Source organism: Asterias rubens, chromosome 19 (genome assembly GCF_902459465.1).
Source record: "Asterias rubens chromosome 19, eAstRub1.3, whole genome shotgun sequence".
In the NCBI taxonomy this organism is placed as follows: Eukaryota; Metazoa; Echinodermata; class Asteroidea; order Forcipulatida; family Asteriidae; genus Asterias; species Asterias rubens.
The window spans coordinates 8575977-8595286 of NC_047080.1; the positions used below are offsets into that span (position 1 = coordinate 8575977).

Consider the following 19310-nt stretch of genomic DNA (forward strand, 5'->3'; position numbering starts at 1 on the left):
GCGATGTGCACAGCATTCCCTTATATGGGGTTGTTTATCCGAGGGCGGCGGAGGGCTTTACCATTTCATAGCTGGAGGGTTGTTGTGTTGAAAGAAATCATTTAACAATTAAAATTTTTCCATTTATTTTACTTTTTGACCAAAAAGTGATGATGTTTTTGACCGAAAAGGTATTTATGAATGGGAATCAAAGTGTGTTGAATCGGTTTTCAACTAGTGGTTTAAACCCGCCGAGGCCTGGTTTTTTATAATTTACCTCGACTTCGTCTTGGTAAAATTATCAAGAACCAGGCCCCGTTGGGATTAAACCACTAGTTGAAAACTCCTTCACCACATATTGATTCCCTTATCTAGTCTGACCCTAATAAAGGCACCTTTGGTAATTGTCTAAGACCAGTGTTCCCACTTGCTGTATACCTACATTAAGCACAAAATAACAAATCTGTGGAAAATCACTTACCCTGCATTTTGTTGATAAGGTTTGTAACTACACCAATAAATGTATCTCCCTCCTTTTGGGATATTTATGCTTCAAATTATTCCCCACCCCTTAAAAAAAAGGGGGGGGAACCCTTTTTTTTTTATTGTTCAGTGTCACTGGTGATATTATTTACGAAAGGTTTGTGATTATTTATCCACTGAATCTATTTTGTGTGAATGTTTTATACATGTGTAAATGTGACCCTCTTTACTTTCCACATTGACATCTATGTGGGTGGTTGGTGTAAGCAGCCCTCCCCTCTCATGACTGTGGCCCTGGTTCGATTCCCGGCCGAGGCCATGAGTAGGTTAATGAGTTGTTCCTCTCCTTTACCAAGGAAACCGTTGCGAGATTGAGTAGTTACATGGTAGGTCATACAAATAGTTTCAAATCAAAGTAGTGCTCAAAAGTAGTGGCTTCGGATACTACCATTTTGAACTGGTAATTACCAAATTTTACATTTTGTTGAAAACCTTTGAAATTGCCAGTGTAATTTAACAATTTTGAAAATGTGAGGTGGTTGGAAATGAAGAAATTCTCTTCGTGGTGCTTGGGGACTCCTGAATGCTGGGCAGATTTTCCAGCACTGACAATTGTGGGCGGAATCCTGTGTACCTCAAGTTTTTTGTTTGTATGGGCCCTCCGATTTACCTCCCTGCAGAAAAGATAACAACGCTTTTGATCTCTGGCTGTGCTGTAAATGGGTCGATGTGGGTGGCTGCTAAAGGCACCCTTGCACGCCTACAGCTTGAACATAGTGTAGCCACGCGCTTACCATTTCAGATTATATGTTGTATTATATAACACCCAAGCAGATCCTTGCCATTTGATTGGAGGATTGTCCATCACGTGATAGCAAATAAAAGTACCATTGCACGCTGAGTCACTCACCGTGCTTTTTCGTTCCATCCGAAAAGTACCATTGCACGCTGGCAGCGTGCAATGGTACTTTTCGGATGGAACGAAAAAGCTGAGTAAAAACATCACTGCGTGCGCGTGTCTTTGGTAACGCAGCAGGTGTTACTGCAAGAAGGCATAGTAAAATTACTAGCATTCGGCTTCTACAGTTGAAATTGTTTGTTTTGAAAGTTGTATCTTTCAATCAAAATGACAAAGATCTACTGGGATGTTATATAAAACAAATAATGAATGTTTTTCATTCGTGCAATGGTGCGAATATGTTCATTCGTTGAAAGCTGGAATGTTCCATTCAACTCGGCTCCGCCTCGTTGAATAGAACATTCCCTCTTTCAACTCATGAACATATTCGCACCATTGCACTCATAAACATTCATTATGTGTATACTATTGTTATATTGTAACATGTAACGTGTACTGTAATAATAACAATAATAATAATCGTATTTACAATGCGCCTTTTGCCAAAGGATACAAAGCGCCAGGTATTTTTTACTGCAAGGTGAGTGGGAGGAAGTTTGAATTATTAGACCTAATCCTAGTACTGTACAAAAATGCAAAATAAAATAGGTTTTCAAGGTCAAGTTCAACCAAAATACGTTCATTTTAAGACCCGAGCTTATCCAATTTCGTTTGAAAATTAATGCTCTGATGAATCAGCATGCAAAGGTCAAAAAGAGGGATTCAATTTCACCAGTTAAGCATTCACTGGTCAAATAAGATCATTCAATTTCAGTAGACCGCATGACTTATTGGATTTCATAAAAGCCAGCAGCAAGAGCTGGTCAACCATACAATTTCATCAAGTGAAAATAGGTTGTAGAAGTTCAACTTAAGAAATGGTGAAAGAGTAGTCTTGAATGCCTTTAAATGAAATAGAATGACTGAAACGAATCTGAACGAGAAAAACATAATCATGTGTGCAGGAAATTGATTGCATTGATAGCTAAAAAGAAATCCTATTTTGACTGGAGTGGTCGGAAATGCATGAATTTGGACGTTTGTTTACAAAATCGAGTGATTTTCTGCTGAAATTGGCTGGGAAAACATATATTATTAATATATTTTCGACTTTGAGAGTCCATGTAGTTATGTTCGAAGAATATTGAGATAATAATTTAACAAATATTGTTTGTATAGAAATTCTCCATGCTGCAATGTGATTAATTAAGTTTTGTAATGCAGACATTTTTATTTCACTCTGGAACTTTTTAAAACTGGGCCAGCCTTTACAAAGCAAAAATCAATTTTGCTGACCAGAAAAGGATAGCGGCCAACAATCTGTAATCTGTAACAATGTAATTTTTGTGAAAGGTACCAGCTTATTCTTATATTAATTGCGGGATTTGAGACATGGTGGTGGTATATTTGATTGCCGTAAAACAATGTGTATAAATACCTACTTGCTGGGTAGATTATGTTTTTTTGAGAACTTGTCTTGCTTTATATATAATCTACTACCGTGAAGTAGATTTTTCGGAATGTGGGCGACTTCTCAGTTCTGAAAGAACTCCCAGTTCTGAAAAGAACTCTCAGTTCTGAAAAGAACTCTCAGTTCTGAAAAGAACTCCCAGTTCTGAAAAGAACTCCCAGTTCTCAAAAGAACTCTCAGTTCTGAAAAGAACTCTCAGTTCTGAAAAGAACTCTCAGTTCTGAAAAGAACTCCCAGTTCTGAAAAGAACTCTCAGTTCTGAAAAGAACTCTCAGTTCTGAAAAGAACTCTCAGTTCTGAAAAGAACTCCCAGTTCTGAAAAGAACTCTCAGTTCTGAAAAGAACTCCCAGTTCTGAAAAGAACTCTCAGTTCTGAAAAGAACTCCCAGTTCTGAAAAGAACTCTCAGTTCTGAAAAGAACTCTCAGTTCTGAAAAGAACTCTCAGTTCTGAAAAGAACTCTCAGTTCTGAAAAGAACTCCCAGTTCTGAAAAGAACTCCCAGTTCTGAAAAGAAGTGTCAAGCTTGTTAACTACTTCCCGTGTGGAAGGTAGGGATTGACAGGGAATCACATTTTTCGCTTAGTGGATCAAGGCTTGCTATTAACTTGACTACATGGAGTAAGTTCTTAAATAAGCAGAAAACCTTTCTAGACAACAGCTTCGCTCCAAAGTACGATGGCCCTCCTTTTTTTGATTAGTAACGCCCTTATCGACTAGTTTTCAATCCAAACAATTTAGGAATGCCCGGTCAAATTTATTATTTACCTTTAGGACACTGTTATTGCCCTAAATTTAAGAAGTGATAGATAGCCTTGTCGGGAAAAGTATTCAAAGTACCCCTTGTCGTTTTTTTTTACAATTTTCGACCCAAATTTGATAAAACGGCTGGACTTCCCCCTCGTAACTTTTTTCAATTTTTGATCAAAATTTGATAAAAACGGCTAGACTTACCCCTTGTCGGTTTTTTTCAATTTTTAACCCAAATTTGATATAATGGCATAAAATCACTTGTCGTTTTTCATTTTTTGGCCCAAATTCGACATAACAACTGGACTTGCCCCTTGTCGTTTTTTTTTTTTTTTTTTTTTTTTTGGCTTTTTTTGGCTTTTTTTGATAAAACAGCTGGACTTACCCCTTGGCGTTTTTTAAATTTTTGACCCAAATTTGACAAAACAACTGGACTTGCCCCTTGTCAATTTTTGATCAAAATTTGATAAAAACGGCTAGACTTAACCCTTGTCGATTTTTCAATTTTTGACCCAAGTTTCAGAAAAAGGCTGGACTTACCCTTTGTCGTTTTTTTCAATTTTTGACCCAAATTTGATAAAACGGCTGGACTTACCCCTTGTCCTTTAAAAAAAGAAATGTTGACCCAAATTTGATTAAACGGCTGGACTAACCCCTTGTCGTGTTTTCAATTTTTGACCCAAATTTGACAAAACGACTGGACTTGCCCCTTGTCGTGTTTTCAATTTTTGACTAAAGTTTGATAAAACGGCTAGACTTACCCCGATGTCGTTTTTTTCAATTTTGTTTTGTTTTGATAAAACGGCTGGACTTACCCCTTGTCGTTTGTCATTTGATAAAACAGCTGGACTAACCCCTTGTTGTTTTTTAAATTTTTGGCCAATGTTTGATAAAACAGCTGGACTAACCCCTTGTCGTTTTTTTAATTTTTGGCTTTTTTTTATATAAAACGGCTGGACTTACCCCTTGTTGATTTTCCAATTTTTTGCCTTTTTGGATAAAACAGCTGGACTTACCCCTTGTTGATTTTCCAATTTTTGACCCAAATTTGATCAAACAGCTGGACTTACCCCTTGTCGTTTTTTCAATTTTTGACCCAAGTTTGATAAAACGGCTGGACTTACCCATTGTCGTTTTTTCAATTTTTGACCCAAATTTCAGAAAAACGGCTGGACTTACCCTCTTTTTTCAATTTTTAACCCAAATTTGATATAATGGCATAAAATCACTTTTTGATTTTCATTTTTTGGCCCAAATTCGATATAACTGACTTACCCCTTGTCCTTTTTTTTTCAATTTTTGACCCAAATTTGATTAAACGGCGTGACTACCCCTTGTCGTTTTTTTCAACTTTTGACCCAAATTTGACAAAACGGCTATAGCCTTGTGAACTTTCAAATTTTGACGAAAAGGTCTTGAGGTTCAAATTTTGACAAAAAAGTCAACTTTTCAAATTTTGACGAAAAGGTCACAAATTTTGACGAAAAAGTCACAAGGCTATATATATAGCCTTGTGAACTTTTCAAATCTTGACGAAAAGGTCACAAGGCGCCTTGTGAACTTTTTCAAATTTTGACGAAAAGGTCACAAGGCGCCTCGTGAACTTTCATATAGCCTTGTGAACTTTTCAAATTTTGACAAAAAAGTCATTAGGCCTTGTGAACTGTTCAAATTTTGATGAAAAGGTCACAAGGCGCCTTGTGAACTTTTTCAAATTTTGACGAAAAGGTCACAAGGCGCCTCGTGAACTTTCATATAGCCTTGTGAACTTTTCAAATTTTGACAAAAAAGTCATTAGGCCTTGTGAACTGTTCAAATTTTGATGAAAAGGTCACAAGGCGCCTTGTGAACTTTTCAAATTTTGACGAAAAGGTCACAAGGCGCCTCGTGAACTTTTCAAATTTTGACGAAGAAGTGTATAGCCTTGTGAACTTTTCAACTTTTGACGAAAAAGTCGTGTTTTCAATTTTTGACCCAAGTTTGATTAAACGGCTGGACTTACCCCTTGTCATTTTTTCAATTTTTGGCCTTTTTTGATAAAACGGCTGACTTGCCCATTGTCGGTTTTTTAATTTTTGACCCAAATTTTATAAAACGGCTGGACTTACCCCTTGTCGTTTTTTCAATTTTTGACCCAAATTTGATATAACACCTTGTCGGTTTGTTTCAATTTTTGACCCAAATTTGATAAAACAGCTGGACTTACCCCTTGTCGTTTTTTCAACTTTTGACCCAAATTTGATAAAACAGCTGGGCTAACCCCTTGTCGTTTTTTCAATTTTTGGTCTTTTTTGATAAAACGGCTGGACTTACCTCTGGTAAAATTAATCAAATATATCGGCTCAGGAGTGTTTGTTACATGTTTACAGTATAAACGGTATTTAGATTTTTACAAAAATTAAAGAATATTAATTTTGTTTTTCCAAATTATCCAACGGCTGGACTTACCCCTTGTCGTTTGTCATTTGATAAAACAGCTGGGCTAACCCCTCGTTGTTTTTTAAATTTTTGGCCTATTTTTGATAAAACAGCTGGACTAACCCCTTGTCGTTTTTTTAATTTTTGGCTTTTTTTTATATAAAACGGCTGGACTTACCCCTTGTTGATTTTCCAATTTTTTGCCTTTTTGGATAAAACAGCTGGACTTACCCCTTGTTGATTTTCCAATTTTTGACCCAAATTTGATCAAACAGCTGGACTTACCCCTTGTCGTTTTTTCAATTTTTGACCCAAGTTTGATAAAACGGCTGGACTAACCCCTTGTCGTTTTTTTAATTTTTGGCTTTTTTTAATATAAAACGGCTGGACTTACCCCTTGTTGATTTTCCAATTTTTTGCCTTTTTGGATAAAACAGCTGGACTTACCCCTTGTTGATTTTCCAATTTTTGACCCAAATTTGATCAAACAGCTGGACTTACCCCTTGTCGTTTTTACAATTTTTGACCCAAGTTTGATAAAACGGCTGGACTTACCCATTGTCGTTTTTTCAATTTTTGACCCAAATTTCAGAAAACGGCTGGACTTACCCTCTGCAGTTTTTTTCAATTTTTAACCCAAATTTGATATAATGGCATAAAATCACTTTTTGATTTTCATTTTTTGGCCCAAATTCAATATAACTGGACTTACCCCTTGTCCTTTTTTTTCAATTTTTGACCCAAATTTGATTAAACGGCGTGACTACCCCTTGTCGTTTTTTTCAACTTTTGACCCAAATTTGACAAAACGGCTATAGCCTTGTGAACTTTCAAATTTTTACGAAAAGGTCTTGAGGTTCAAATTTTGACAAAAAAGTCAACTTTTCAAATTTTGACGAAAAGGTCACAAATTTTGACGAAAAAGTCACAAGGCTATAGCCTTGTGAACTGTTCAAATTTTGACGAAAAGGTCACAAGGCGCCTTGTGAACTTTTCAAATTTTGACGAAAAGGTCACAAGGCGCCTCGTGAACTTTCATATATAGCCTTGAGAACTTTTCAAATTTTGACGAAGAAGTGTATAGCCTTGTGAACTTTTCAACTTTTGACGAAAAAGTCGTGTTTTCAATTTTTGACCCAAGTTTGATAAAACGGCTGGACTTACCCCCTTGTCATTTTTTCAATTTTTTGCCTTTTTTGATAAAACGGCTGACTTACCCATTGTCGGTTTTTTAATTTTTGACCCAAATTTTATAAAACGGCTGGACTTACCCCTTGTCGTTTTTTCAATTTTTGACCCAAATTTGATATAACACCTTGTCGGTTTGTTTCAATTTTTGACCCAAATTTGATAAAACAGCTGGACTTACCCCTTGTCGTTTTTTCAACTTTTGACCCAAATTTGATAAAACAGCTGGGCTAACCCCTTGTCGTTTTTTCAATTTTTGGCCTATTTTTGATAAAACAGCTGGACTAACCCCTTGTCGTTTTTTCAATTTTTGGTCTTTTTTGATAAAACGGCTGGACTTACCTCTGGTAAAATTAATCAAATATATCGGCTCAGGAGTGTTTGTTACATGTTTACAGTATAAACGGTATTTAGATTTTTACAAAAATTAAAGAATATTAATTTTGTTTTTCCAAATTATCCAACAATGTGGGTCAATACTCTATACTCAGTAATCTCTGGAGCTCTGTGAACAAAAATTACAGGCATATAACTCGGGTGGGATTCAAAATTAAATTATTATTCTTTATTCCAGATTCATGAATGTTGTTGAATTTGTTTTAAAGACACTGGACACTATTGGTAATTGTCAAAGAGTTTGTGTATCTCAACAAATGAATAAAAAAATAAAAACCTGTGCAAATTTGAGCTCAATCGGATTGAAGTTTCGAGATAATAATGAAAGAAAAAAATACCCTTGTCATACGAAGTTGTGTGCTTTCAAATGCTTGATTTCAAGACCTCAAATTCTAAATCTGAGGTCTCGAAATCAAATTCGTGGAAAATTACTTCTTTCCCGAAAACTACTTTACTTCAGAGGGAGCCGTTTCCCACAATGTTTTATACTATCAACCTCTCCCCATTACTCATTACCAAGAAAGGTTTTATAATAATAATTATTTGGAGTAATTTACAATAGTGTCCACTGCCTTTAATGAACTGATTAGTGCCTGGCAAAAGATAACAATTTTACTGATATGTATGCTTAATCTGAAATGTTAACCTTTTGTATAAACATACAGGGTAGATATATATATTGGAGTGTATTTTTTAAAAACAGAAATGATTATATAATAAACGTCTTTATATGATTGTGATGGGTTTTTTTGTGGTAATTTTGCTGTCAGTACTACTATTTGTAATTCATGGAAACATGTAACTAAAACCATTATGATGCACATTGTGCAATCGATGTAATGCACTAATAAACTGGTTTGAGATGTTACCTTGATTCACTATTTGTATTGTGTATTTAGTTTCACTCTACAAAGAGACGCAAACTCATGATTAGACCATAGGGAGCAGTTCCCTCTCCCATCTACCCCCATCCCCCTTCCACCTGCCCCAACCCCCCATGATGATTACCCTTCAGGGAGAAAGGAGCAGGGGCCTTTCTTAATCCTCGGGTTAGGCTCCCACTCAGGCTAAGGCCACCCCCCCCCCCATGCGCTGCGTACGCAATGGAAAAGCAGCCTGGGCCTTTAACCTGCATTTTTGTGGCAGTGTGTATTGCATGGACATGGAGCCTGAGACAATGAGACAATTGTGCCCAAGCTGAGGTTTCACAAAGGCCCCAGGGCACAATTTCATAAAGCCTGTAAGCACAAAAACTTGCTAAGCACAGAAAAGTATTGCTTAACAGGAATGGGTTACCAGCCAAAATTACATGAATTTTTAATTGTTATGACTGGTGCCCCTCTCATTTTGTGAAGCAGTATTTTCTGCTATAAACAGCTTCATGAAATTGGGCCTAGGACCCAATTGCATGGCTCTACTTCCATAGCCTAGTTCTGCGCATATAATCACTCCCCATTCTCCGCTTACTGTGCAAGCAAATGATGCCCAGTAAGGTGAAGTATGTGTGCACAAGCGAAAATTTCCTGCTAAACAGTGGAATATTATGCTTGACAAAAGTGCGGAATTCCCTGTTCCATAAGGATAAACCCCCTTGCATAATGCCAAACGCATTACTGACGCGCACATTTTCACGCACAAAGAGCAGCTACCGTCTAATCATTTGCCTCCTTTGACCCCAGTTAGGGTGCTTTTAGACCCCAGTGAGGGTGCTTTTTGAAAGTTGAACGTCACATAAGGTTTATCGCGATTCAGAAACGCAATGCATTGTGGGAAGGAATATGGGGCGGTTTCTATGCAGTTTCTATGACTCGCGCAAGCAACGCCTATACCTTTGTGTGGGTTCAACAGCGCCCTCTCTTGATATTTTGCTATTCGCGATAAACCTTATGCAAAGGGTCTATTGATTCTTTGCTCACTGTAGGCAGAGCCTTGAAATACAGCCCAGGACTGTAAATTACCCAAACCAGTACATTTTAATTAGGCCTCCTGGTAACACAAAATAATCAGCAAGACAAAGAGCAACTGGTCCCCTCTAATTCTTCTTTGATCTTGTGATTATGTCTAACTGTATGCAGTTTAGGGTGACCAACTAAAAACTTGACTCATTTGAAATGGAATCTTATATGGAAAGGTTTGCGGTAACAACATGTAATCCAAGCTAATCCACCTCCACAGTACTTAAGCAGCATGCAGCATCAGAGTCCAGCTTTCTCCAGAAGCGATCAGAAAGTCGAGTTGAAACCAACGGTTCTTTTTAGAACCACCCCAACTCACTAGAGATAGTCATTACATGGTGTTACCACAAACCTTTCCATATTGTATTTCCACCATGCAAAGTTTCAAATCCTACTTAAATGGAATCTCGTCAAAACAGTACTTGCCTTTTCTACTTAGCGCCATACAAGCGCTCAAAACTTTTTAAACAGAGTGTATGCAAAGTAGTCACCCTTGGGAGCCAATCAGTGTTGTTTCTCAGTCCATCCCTGCCAGGGGTAAGTGACGAGAGGTATCGATACAACACGCTGCCCATGGTAGCAAGGCTACGCTACATTAGGTTGAATAGAAGAATAAGCAAGATGGCCGCACCGTGAAAAGTTCACCATGAGATGACAGAGGGCTGTGACTCAACAACACTTTGTTATATAGCCCTTGGGATCTCAACCAATCACATGTGTGAGTGGACAGTTATGCCTGGCCAAAATTAGACTGGTTCCCTGTCTTTATACTAAAGAAAGGCACTGGTCATACAGGCCCAATGATTTCATTGGATAACCGTGCTGTGAGGTAAGCTTCTATCAGGCTTGTGATTGGTCCAAGCTCAAAGGTGATGAACAGTCAGCTTGCACTCTCGACCGTCTGCATGCAGGGTACGGTGCATAATGTGTACACCATGTACTGCTGTATTTATCTAATACACATACTGTATGTATCATGTGAAATGACTGCAAATCTCCGTGTCAAATGAATGCCAGGTCAAAGGTGCATTTCCTACGGACCCAGACATTCGCTCAAGGATGGTATCTGGCCTAATTCACGAGCCTCAAAATGTGACTTCAGATGTTAAAACGAGGCCAAAGTCTGCATCCTCAACAAGGCTGTGGCACAAAGTTGTCATCACTGAGGCGTAGGACACGTCCGTAACACAATATTGCACCAGCAAGCTGGACACTGTTCTTGTAGACTGTAGCCTCCAAACACAAACCACATGTCACTCATACCTTTCCAAAGATCTCACCTTGAATCAAGACTACTTCTCTGCAGAGACGTGTTGTCTGTTGCACACAAATAGTTGCACACGTAGTCCCATTAACCTCCAAACTGCTAGCCTCCTCTCAAGTCACTGTTAGTGGACAGCCAACATTTTCTGGATGACTTTGTCTGAGGTAGTGTCTAGTGGCGTGCAGCCCTCATTGTCCTTTATTTTACGATTTGCTCCATGCTTAAGAAGAAGCTCCACTATCGGTATATGTTCACAGGCAGCAGCTGAAAGATAATATTGAAGTAGAAATCATAATTTGGTACAAGCATAATTATAATATCGTGTTCTTATAGCGCTTAATCACACCTCCAGCGCTCAGTATTTTTTTCCTGCAAGGTATGTGGAGCTACGTTTTGAAGTGTGAGACCTATTCCTTTATAACACCATGTAATAGTTTACAAGGTGCTGTGTTTTGCAATATGCAGCCAATCAAACCAGGAACACAGGGGTGAACCCCTTCTCTTTCGGAAAAAAACCCACTGCACAACACACAGGACCTACAGCTTTACGTCCCATCTGAAGAATGCAGCATTAATAGTTATAGGACCACATTGCCTTGGATCGGTTGAGTTGGTCTTTGAAAAGCATTTGTAACTGTTTGTTATAAAACACATTATGGTTAGAAAGATGTTTTAAAAGTAGAATGCAATGATCCACACACATTTGCCTCAAAATTGGGTGGTTTTCCTTTTACTTTGCGAACTAACACGGTCGGCCATAAGTAAAAGTCGATAAGTAAAAGGAAAACCGCGAAATTTCCAGTGATACTTGTGTGGATCATTATATTCTACTTTTAAAATATCTTTCTAATCATATGCGTTTTATAACAAACGGTTACAAATGCTTTTCAAAGACCAACTCGACCGATCCAAGGCAACGTGTCCCTTTAAGTGTCGAGCTTAAGGACACAAGCACAAAACTACACTCTGCTAATTTAAAACACCAGAGCTTGAGTCCGGTGTTCTGATCCGCTCAGCCACGACAAGTTACTAGTGTAAAAGCACAGCATGGCGAAAATTGGCAGTGACTACAGTCAAAGGTGCCTTACCATAATGCAATGGCGTTTGCCCTTCGGCATCTAGTACATTTACATCTGCTTTATGGTCCAACAATGCTTGCGTTACGTTGACATGACCACGATCACAAGCCCAATGTAGTAAACTCATTCCCTGTTAGCAACATCAAATACTGATAGTTAATACTCTGAGAAAATTTGAAGAGTACATCGTGATCTCAAGGATTTGAACCCGGGCCCTGCTTAAAAAATTATACAAAAAGCCTGGGCCCAATTTTATAGAGCTGATTTCAATGAAGTACAAGAAGTAGTTTAGCATGACAAAATTATTCTTACCAGAATAAAGGTATCAGCCAAATGTCGTGTACCATCTGAGACTGGTATCCTGCTTATTTTTCTTTTCAGAATTTGTAATTTTAGCAAAAGTATCTGCTTAACAGAACACGTTGCCTTGGATCTGTTGAGTTGGTCGTTGAAAAGGGTTTGAAGCCGTTTGTTATGAATTGCAAATGGTTAGATAGATAATAATATAATAATCCACACAAACATGCCTCGAAATTGAATGGTTTTCCTTTTACGTCGCAAAGAAAGACGGTCGGCCATTTTGTGGAGTCAAAAACACTACACAAAATGGCCGACCTTGATAGTGATATTTGTAAAATATCTTTTTAATCATATGCATTTCATAACAAATGGTTTCAAACGCTTTTTAAAGACCAACTTGTCCAATCCAAGGCAACGTGTTCCTTTAAGCAGCCGTATAAAATTGAACCCTATCAATATAAGCGAAAGCTGCGAAAGCTTTGAAACCCAGTTTAACATGCATTTTAAGTGAATTGTTTTTATTTGAACAAACGCTAAGAGAATAAGAAAATATGTATTCCTTTGTCTTAGAGGGTATTGAGTACACGCCATGGCATTTCATCAGATCAAAGTCAACATTTGAAAATACTGTTTTTGTTTTTGTTTCAAGACATTACACAGTGAGGTATTATTCTTCATTGATATTAAATATAAAAAAAAACACAAGACTACCGGACTTGACCAGTGATAAGTTTACTGTCCAAACACCAAAATCACTGTCCTCGGGCCTGTGGTCCAGTGTCAAGTTCAACCCCTACCATAAGTACCATTATTATTACCTCTTCGTCAATCTCATTTATGCCTGCCTTGCCTGTGTCCAGTAGATACTTCATCTGTTCCGGGTTTCCGTCTTTACACCAGTCAAAAGCTGTCTTATTCACATCACTGCAGGAAAAGAAAACCAAGAAGGTTCGAGCCAAATATTTAGTTATTATCTGTCACAATCAAAACTCCTCATCTACATTTTTAAAGGATTAAAACAATCATACGGTTCCAATAACCAAAGTTGAAATTTGCCCTTAAAGCCATTGGACACTTTCGGTGAACAGTATTGTCCAAAGGCCCACACTTCGTGTATCACAACTGATATAAAAAATAACAAACCTGTGAAAATTTAGGCTCACTCGGTCATCGGAGTTGGGAGAAAATAACGGGGAAAACCCACCCTTGTTTCCGCATGTTTCGCCGTGTCATGACATGTGTTTAAAATAAATCTGTAATTCTCGACAACGAAAATTGATAATTGTTTTAATGTTTTCTCGAAAAGTAAAGCATTTCATGGAATAATATTTTAAGAGAAGTCTTTCACCATTACCTTTTGTAAACCCTGTAAGTTATTTGTAAATCTGTGAACTTTTTTAAGCACCGGAAGGTTAGTATCCCTTTTCGTGTGGTTACGGTTAGCACCAGCAGCGTTATGAAATGAAAAATGCACATTAGGCACACAGTAGTGGAGTAAGCACCGGTAAGTTAGCATGGCTTTCTGGGTGCTTACGGTTAGCAGCGCTGTGAAATGGCAAATCGCACAGTAAGCACAAAATCACTGCTAAGCAGCTATAAAATTGGGCCCTGAGGTGAAGCCATACACTCACCTTACATCCTCCTCTGCCCTGCACATAGTGCTGACCCCCACTCCAAGCATAGCTCCTCCCCCTCCTCTGTGCTCAATAATTTTCCATTCCGGGTCTAGTTCCTGGACTGCAGAGACATACTCTGCCTTGGCAGTCTCCTTTGTCATGTGACCCAGCCCGTGCCACGCATCCCTGGAATTGAAAAAGACACAGGGAATCAGTAAGTAGGCCATCATATTTTGTCTGAATGGGACTGATGTATGAACAATGTATGGTCATACTATGCTCCAGTGGTTAGCAGTTAGAATTCAGGACTTGCAATCACAAGGTTGTTACCATTCTAACCGCTGATTTCAGTTACTGCATCACAATTTGTTGATTTGAGGAATTCATAATCATAGAAGTTAAACCAATGTTTGTACGAGAGAGATTGGCTGTTGCCATTTGGCAATTGTATCAGATTCCCTTGTGGGAGTTTGCCGAGTTCCCTTGACAGGAAGATCATCTTAACGAACAAACAAACCAGCTAATTGAAAAAATGTAAAGAAACAAGTAATATTACCATTTTTGTTTGCCTTGGAAGTCAAAGAGACCCGGTCGCAATGTGTTACATTTACCAACGGTCGCCTGTGGAAGGAAGAAAACAAAAACCCAAAAGATATAACTTACAAATTAACAAAACAATTTCAAACAAGAAAGGTAGTGGTAGCACATCAAGACTTAGTTATTACATAAAAAACTGCACGCTTTCAGAGCAACACTATTCATCTGATGCAAATTATTGTTCCAGAGTGATGCAGAAGACTCACACAGATATGAATGGTGACCTACAACAAACAACAAACTTCTTCAAAGGAAATGCTTGTTCATCAAAATATTTGAATGAACTTCAAAACCCTTTTGTCAGTATGCTGTTGAGCATGATCTAGATGTTTTAAAGACAGTGGACACTATTGGTAATTGTCAAAGATCAGTCTTCTCACTTGGTGTATCTCAACATATGCATAAAATAACAAACCTGTGAAAATTTGAGCTCGAAGTTGCGAGATAATAATGAAAGAAAAAAACACCCTTGTCACACGCAAAGTTCAATACAGAGAGGTGACCTTACCAGAGCCAAATTATTGCTGTGCCCCTTCAAAGGTGACGATCAAGGCCTGCTATAATAAAATAGGTTTTGTCTGAACATTTTGATACTCACATACTTGATGAGACACAATGTTCAGAACCTGAATTAACCCACACCAATGGCCGTGGTGCCGTGTGGTTTGCTGTGGTGCCCTTTACAGGTGCCGTGTGGTTTGCTGTGGTGCCCTTTACAAAGTTCCAATACAAATTTACATTTTCATTCATAGAGGTGCCCCTTAGCAGAGCCAACGTTGCTGTGCCCCTTCAAGAAGGAAGTTCAAGGCATGCTAACTTTAGGTTTTGTCTGGACACCTCTGATTTGAGCTACAACATTTTGACATGTTCGTACTTGCGTGTGACGTAATTTTTGAGATATAATATTCAGGCCTCAAACTAACCCACTGCAGCCAAAGCAATTGCTTTAGTGCCCTGTGCTTTTGCTGTGGTTCCCTTGGCAATGTTCAAATACAAATTTACTTCCCCTCATACATGTAGATGTGCCCCCTTATCAGACCAAAAATGCTGTGCCCCTGCAAGAGCTGTGCCCCTTTCAAGTCCAAGTCTGTTGTTGCACTGAAACATTGAAATATCATAACCCTTATAAATCTACAACTCATGTGAAAAATATGGCACGTATTATTTACCTGCTTGTAACGTGCATACAAATGTAAGAGTTTCTCTTTTGGTAGACCAGCAGCCAGCATCTGGACCCTTTCAGCGGCTTGCTGGAACTCGCTCAGAGTTCCTTCTTCATCCGAGGATCCTTCCATGACATCACTGTCATCGCTGTCCATCTTCTTTGTCGTAAACTGTGTGTGAAACGCACAAGTCATCATTAGCCATGGGCCAAATTTCATGTTTAAAGACACTGGACACCATTGGTTATGGTTAAAGACTAGTCTTCTCAGTTAGTGTATCTCAACATATATGCATTAAATAACAAACCTGTGAAAATTCGCCCTCGTCACACGAAGTTGTGTTTTTTCAGATGCTTGATTTCGAGACCTCAAAATCTAATTCTGAGGTCTCAAAATCAAATTCGTGGAAAATTACTTCTTTCTCGAAAACTAAGTTACTTCAGAGGGAGCCGCTTCCCACAATGTTTTATACTATCAACAGCTTCCCATTACTCGTTACCAAATACCAAGTAAGGTGTTATTTTGAGTAATTACCAATAGTGTCCACTGCCTTTAAGCACAAAAAGTATCTCTGAAGCAATTACGCTTACTAGATAAAGGCTACCAGCTACCATGTCACTCACATTCACAAGTACAATTTGTGACTGGTATCCTGCTAATTTCTGCTTAGCAGAAAATTGCGAGACAAGACCATTCTGTGAAAGGGGTGTTATAAGTCTCATACAGCACACAGCATTGTGTCAAAATTATGTGTGCATGAACAGCGTGCATCGGAACAAACAGCACACACGCACTGCCTTGTCAATCTGTTTTTAACTGTGACACAGGATATGGACACTTATATTTCAATGCACAGAAAAATGAAGGTACAATTTTGATTGATATAATGGCACTGTTTTGACAGAGCAGGTATGGTCAACAAGAATTGGTCAAGCCAGGAATACAGTAGGTTAAAAAAAAAAAATATTTATATTAAAAGAAAATTCTGCCAGATTTCAGATGTTATCTTTTAACCAGATCGATAAGGGATTCTTAGCTATAGATTATGAAAGTTGACTATAGATTGACAATGAAAAAAGTGAATTTCTTTTAAACCAAAATGTTAGGAGACCCGGCCACGGTATAGTACAAGGCTTTACAATAAACAACTCGACTATACTGGGCCCAATTTCATGGCTCTTCTTACCACCGACATCTGCGCTTACGATCACGATTCCCGCTTACGTGCAAGCGTTGAATTTCTGCTCTAGCCTTGTAAGCGTAGAATGCCTACTGTAGTAAGGTGGAGTACACACGTGCAGAAGCCAAAATTCGCCGCTTACCTGTGTAATAGTATACGCTTGCCGTAAGCACAGAATTCCCCGCTTCCGTAGGCGACAATTCTTTGCTTCTGGTTACAGGATAGTGGTTACGGTAATTAAGCAGAGCCATGAAATTCTGCCCTGCTGTTTATAGTACTACTAAGCCTACTCGGAAAAGTTTCCGTATGGCTCCACCCTTTTTTCATTCGATATGAAATAATATAGTATCTAATTTACCTCAATGAGATATCCCTTTTTGTAAAAATGAGTGATAAAGTGGTGGCGCCATACGGAAAGTTATCTCATGAATTCTACAATACACCAACTTCTGGTAAATTTAATCAAGGGGCCTGCACCTATCTTTGAACTTGGGTTGGCCCTCTTAAACAATAAGGTTTATCGCGAATAGCAAAATATATGTTGAACCCACACAAAGGTATAGGCGTTACATGCGAGAGTCAAAGAAACTGCATAGAAACTGCCCCATATTCCTTCCCACAATGCATTACGTTTCTGAATCGCGATAATCCTTATAGGGGCCAAATGAACATGATTTGTTTTTATTATTTTGTTCTACTCGCACCTCTGGATTCTGGTAAACCCGATAAGTGTACATTATTCTAATCTAACTCAACTGCACCCGACATAAATTCCTGTTGCCTCAAGCCAACCCATGCGCACACACGAAGTGCATAATAATAAATAATAATAATTAACCATTCTTATATAGCGCATAACACATAGAAATCAAACATGTCCCTAAGCGCTTCTGAGAAAAACACAACAGAATACAAAGACAAGACGTACTTGGTAACAAATAAAATGGATGAATTAAATGATAAATAAGTGCGTCTTTAAAGCAATCTTAAACCTAATAATGGAATCAATGTTTTTTATGTGTTCCGGGAGATTGTTCCATAAGGTTGAGGCAGTGTGAACGAAGCTGCGTTCACCGTATGATTTGGTTATCACTGGTGGAATAACAAACAACTTTTTCTTGTTAGAACGAAGATTTCTAGAAGGTGTGTACAATGTTAACAGCTCTGTCAAATAAGGAGGCGCAAAATCATAAAAACATTCATTCGCATACATTTTAAATCATTTGAAGGTGCACTTTTCAAGGAAGAATAACAATTTATGATTGTTGGTTGGGAGTTCTGGATTGAGTTTCCTCCTTATATTTGATGATCATTTTTAATCATGATCATGATGACGATGAACAAATTTCGGTGACTTTACTTTTACTTTTACTTCCCCTTATTAGTAATTAAAACCAAACAACCCTTCATTAAAGCACAACTGTCCTTAAACTGACACTTTAAAAGGTTATTATGTACACTTCATAAATTGTCATAATATTAAATTCATACCTTGCAAACTGTTGTAGAAAGTTCAACTTCTTTTACTGTGATTCTGTGAAAAGTTCTCGAAAATTGTTGTAAACTCAAAAATTATTTCGGTATTTATGGTGTGTACACAAACATTTAGTCTGGTTACCATTGTTAATGTATGCGTGATTGCAGGGTGAGACGTCCAGTGACCGTAATTATCTTGTAACCCCCAACAGAGGTCGCTATACCAGTCCGTGCTCGCGAGCGGCAATGGTTTTCCTTTTTGCCGTCGTCTGCTTGGATGGCAAGGGAAAACTGTTTCTAGTATGAGAACAAATTCAAACACTGCAAAAATATCTTATCATGTGATTAATTGTTAGAACTTTGGTACTGATTACGAGAGGAAGACGAAACAGATCAATGTTTTTATTTATTTAGGGTATACAAAAGAGTAGACGAGATTCTGTGTGCCCCCCCCCCCCCCCCCGATGGAGCTAGCTTCAATCTGCCTCCGCCGTGGGAGAAACCTCCGTGGCGCGCCACGCCTATTTTGAATACTTCTCGCACGTTTAAATACGACCAATTGATGCCCCCTCGACCAATCTGGATAAACTGTCCCGGGTATTAATGGAAAATAAATAATGATATAAAAATATATATTTTGCAGTGTAAGCACACCCCCCCCCCCCCCCGGTACAATGCACACAACATGAAAACCAGCGAAAAGGGTTTAAGAGTTAAACTACTTTATTATAAAACACTTTATAAAGTTTGACTGACCAGGGTAAGATCGTTTTCCTGCTTGCGTTTTACAACAAAGACCGGTCCGTTGACATCTCAAGACACAAACGATAATCTCTACACTATCCGGAAGACTGTGTGATTGCTATTAGTGATTATCTCATGACTTGTATTATAGACAAGCATTGCCAGATGTCATTTGGCTCTTTTTGTTTAATGTCCCAAATGGACTTAGTATTTCCATGGAGGAATAAATTCTCCATGGTCTTTCCCAAATACCGCTTAAAAACTACTTATGAAACAACGATCCAATCCGGCTTAAGTCAGAGAAAACCCTTCCACAGAAAGTTGGTTTGGATATCAATAAGGGACCCATTCGATA

The 19310-nt window shown here is 38.3% G+C and overlaps 1 protein-coding gene across 1 annotated transcript; it reads right to left on the bottom strand.

Annotated features, from left to right (window-relative positions):
- Positions 1 to 9868: 9868 nt before the first annotated feature.
- Positions 9869 to 18336, bottom strand: LOC117303016 (acyl-CoA-binding domain-containing protein 6-like). Its single transcript, XM_033787046.1, has 7 exons — positions 18227 to 18336; positions 15562 to 15726; positions 14352 to 14416; positions 13811 to 13981; positions 12998 to 13103; positions 11889 to 12009; positions 9869 to 11064 (listed from the first exon to the last, which is right to left on the bottom strand). Exons 2-7 carry the CDS (start codon positions 15709 to 15711, stop codon positions 10925 to 10927), a joined length of 753 nt encoding a protein of 250 aa, XP_033642937.1. The 5' UTR covers positions 15712 to 15726; positions 18227 to 18336; the 3' UTR covers positions 9869 to 10924.
- Between the last annotated feature and the right edge of the window lie 974 nt (positions 18337 to 19310).

What these genes read in the sequence shown, in the direction of transcription:
- LOC117303016 (XM_033787046.1), bottom strand. Translation starts at nt 15,711, where the DNA reads ATGGACAGCGATGACAGTGATGTCATGGAAGGATCCTCGGATGAAGAA. An exon ending in TGTATGCACGTTACAAGCAG is followed by an intron (nt 14,417 to 15,561) that starts GTAAATAATACG and finishes TTCCTTCCACAG; the next exon opens with GCGACCGTTGGTAAATGTAA. An exon ending in GCAAACGCCATTGCATTATG is followed by an intron (nt 11,065 to 11,888) that starts GTAAGGCACCTT and finishes ATTATCTTTCAG; the next exon opens with CTGCTGCCTGTGAACATATA.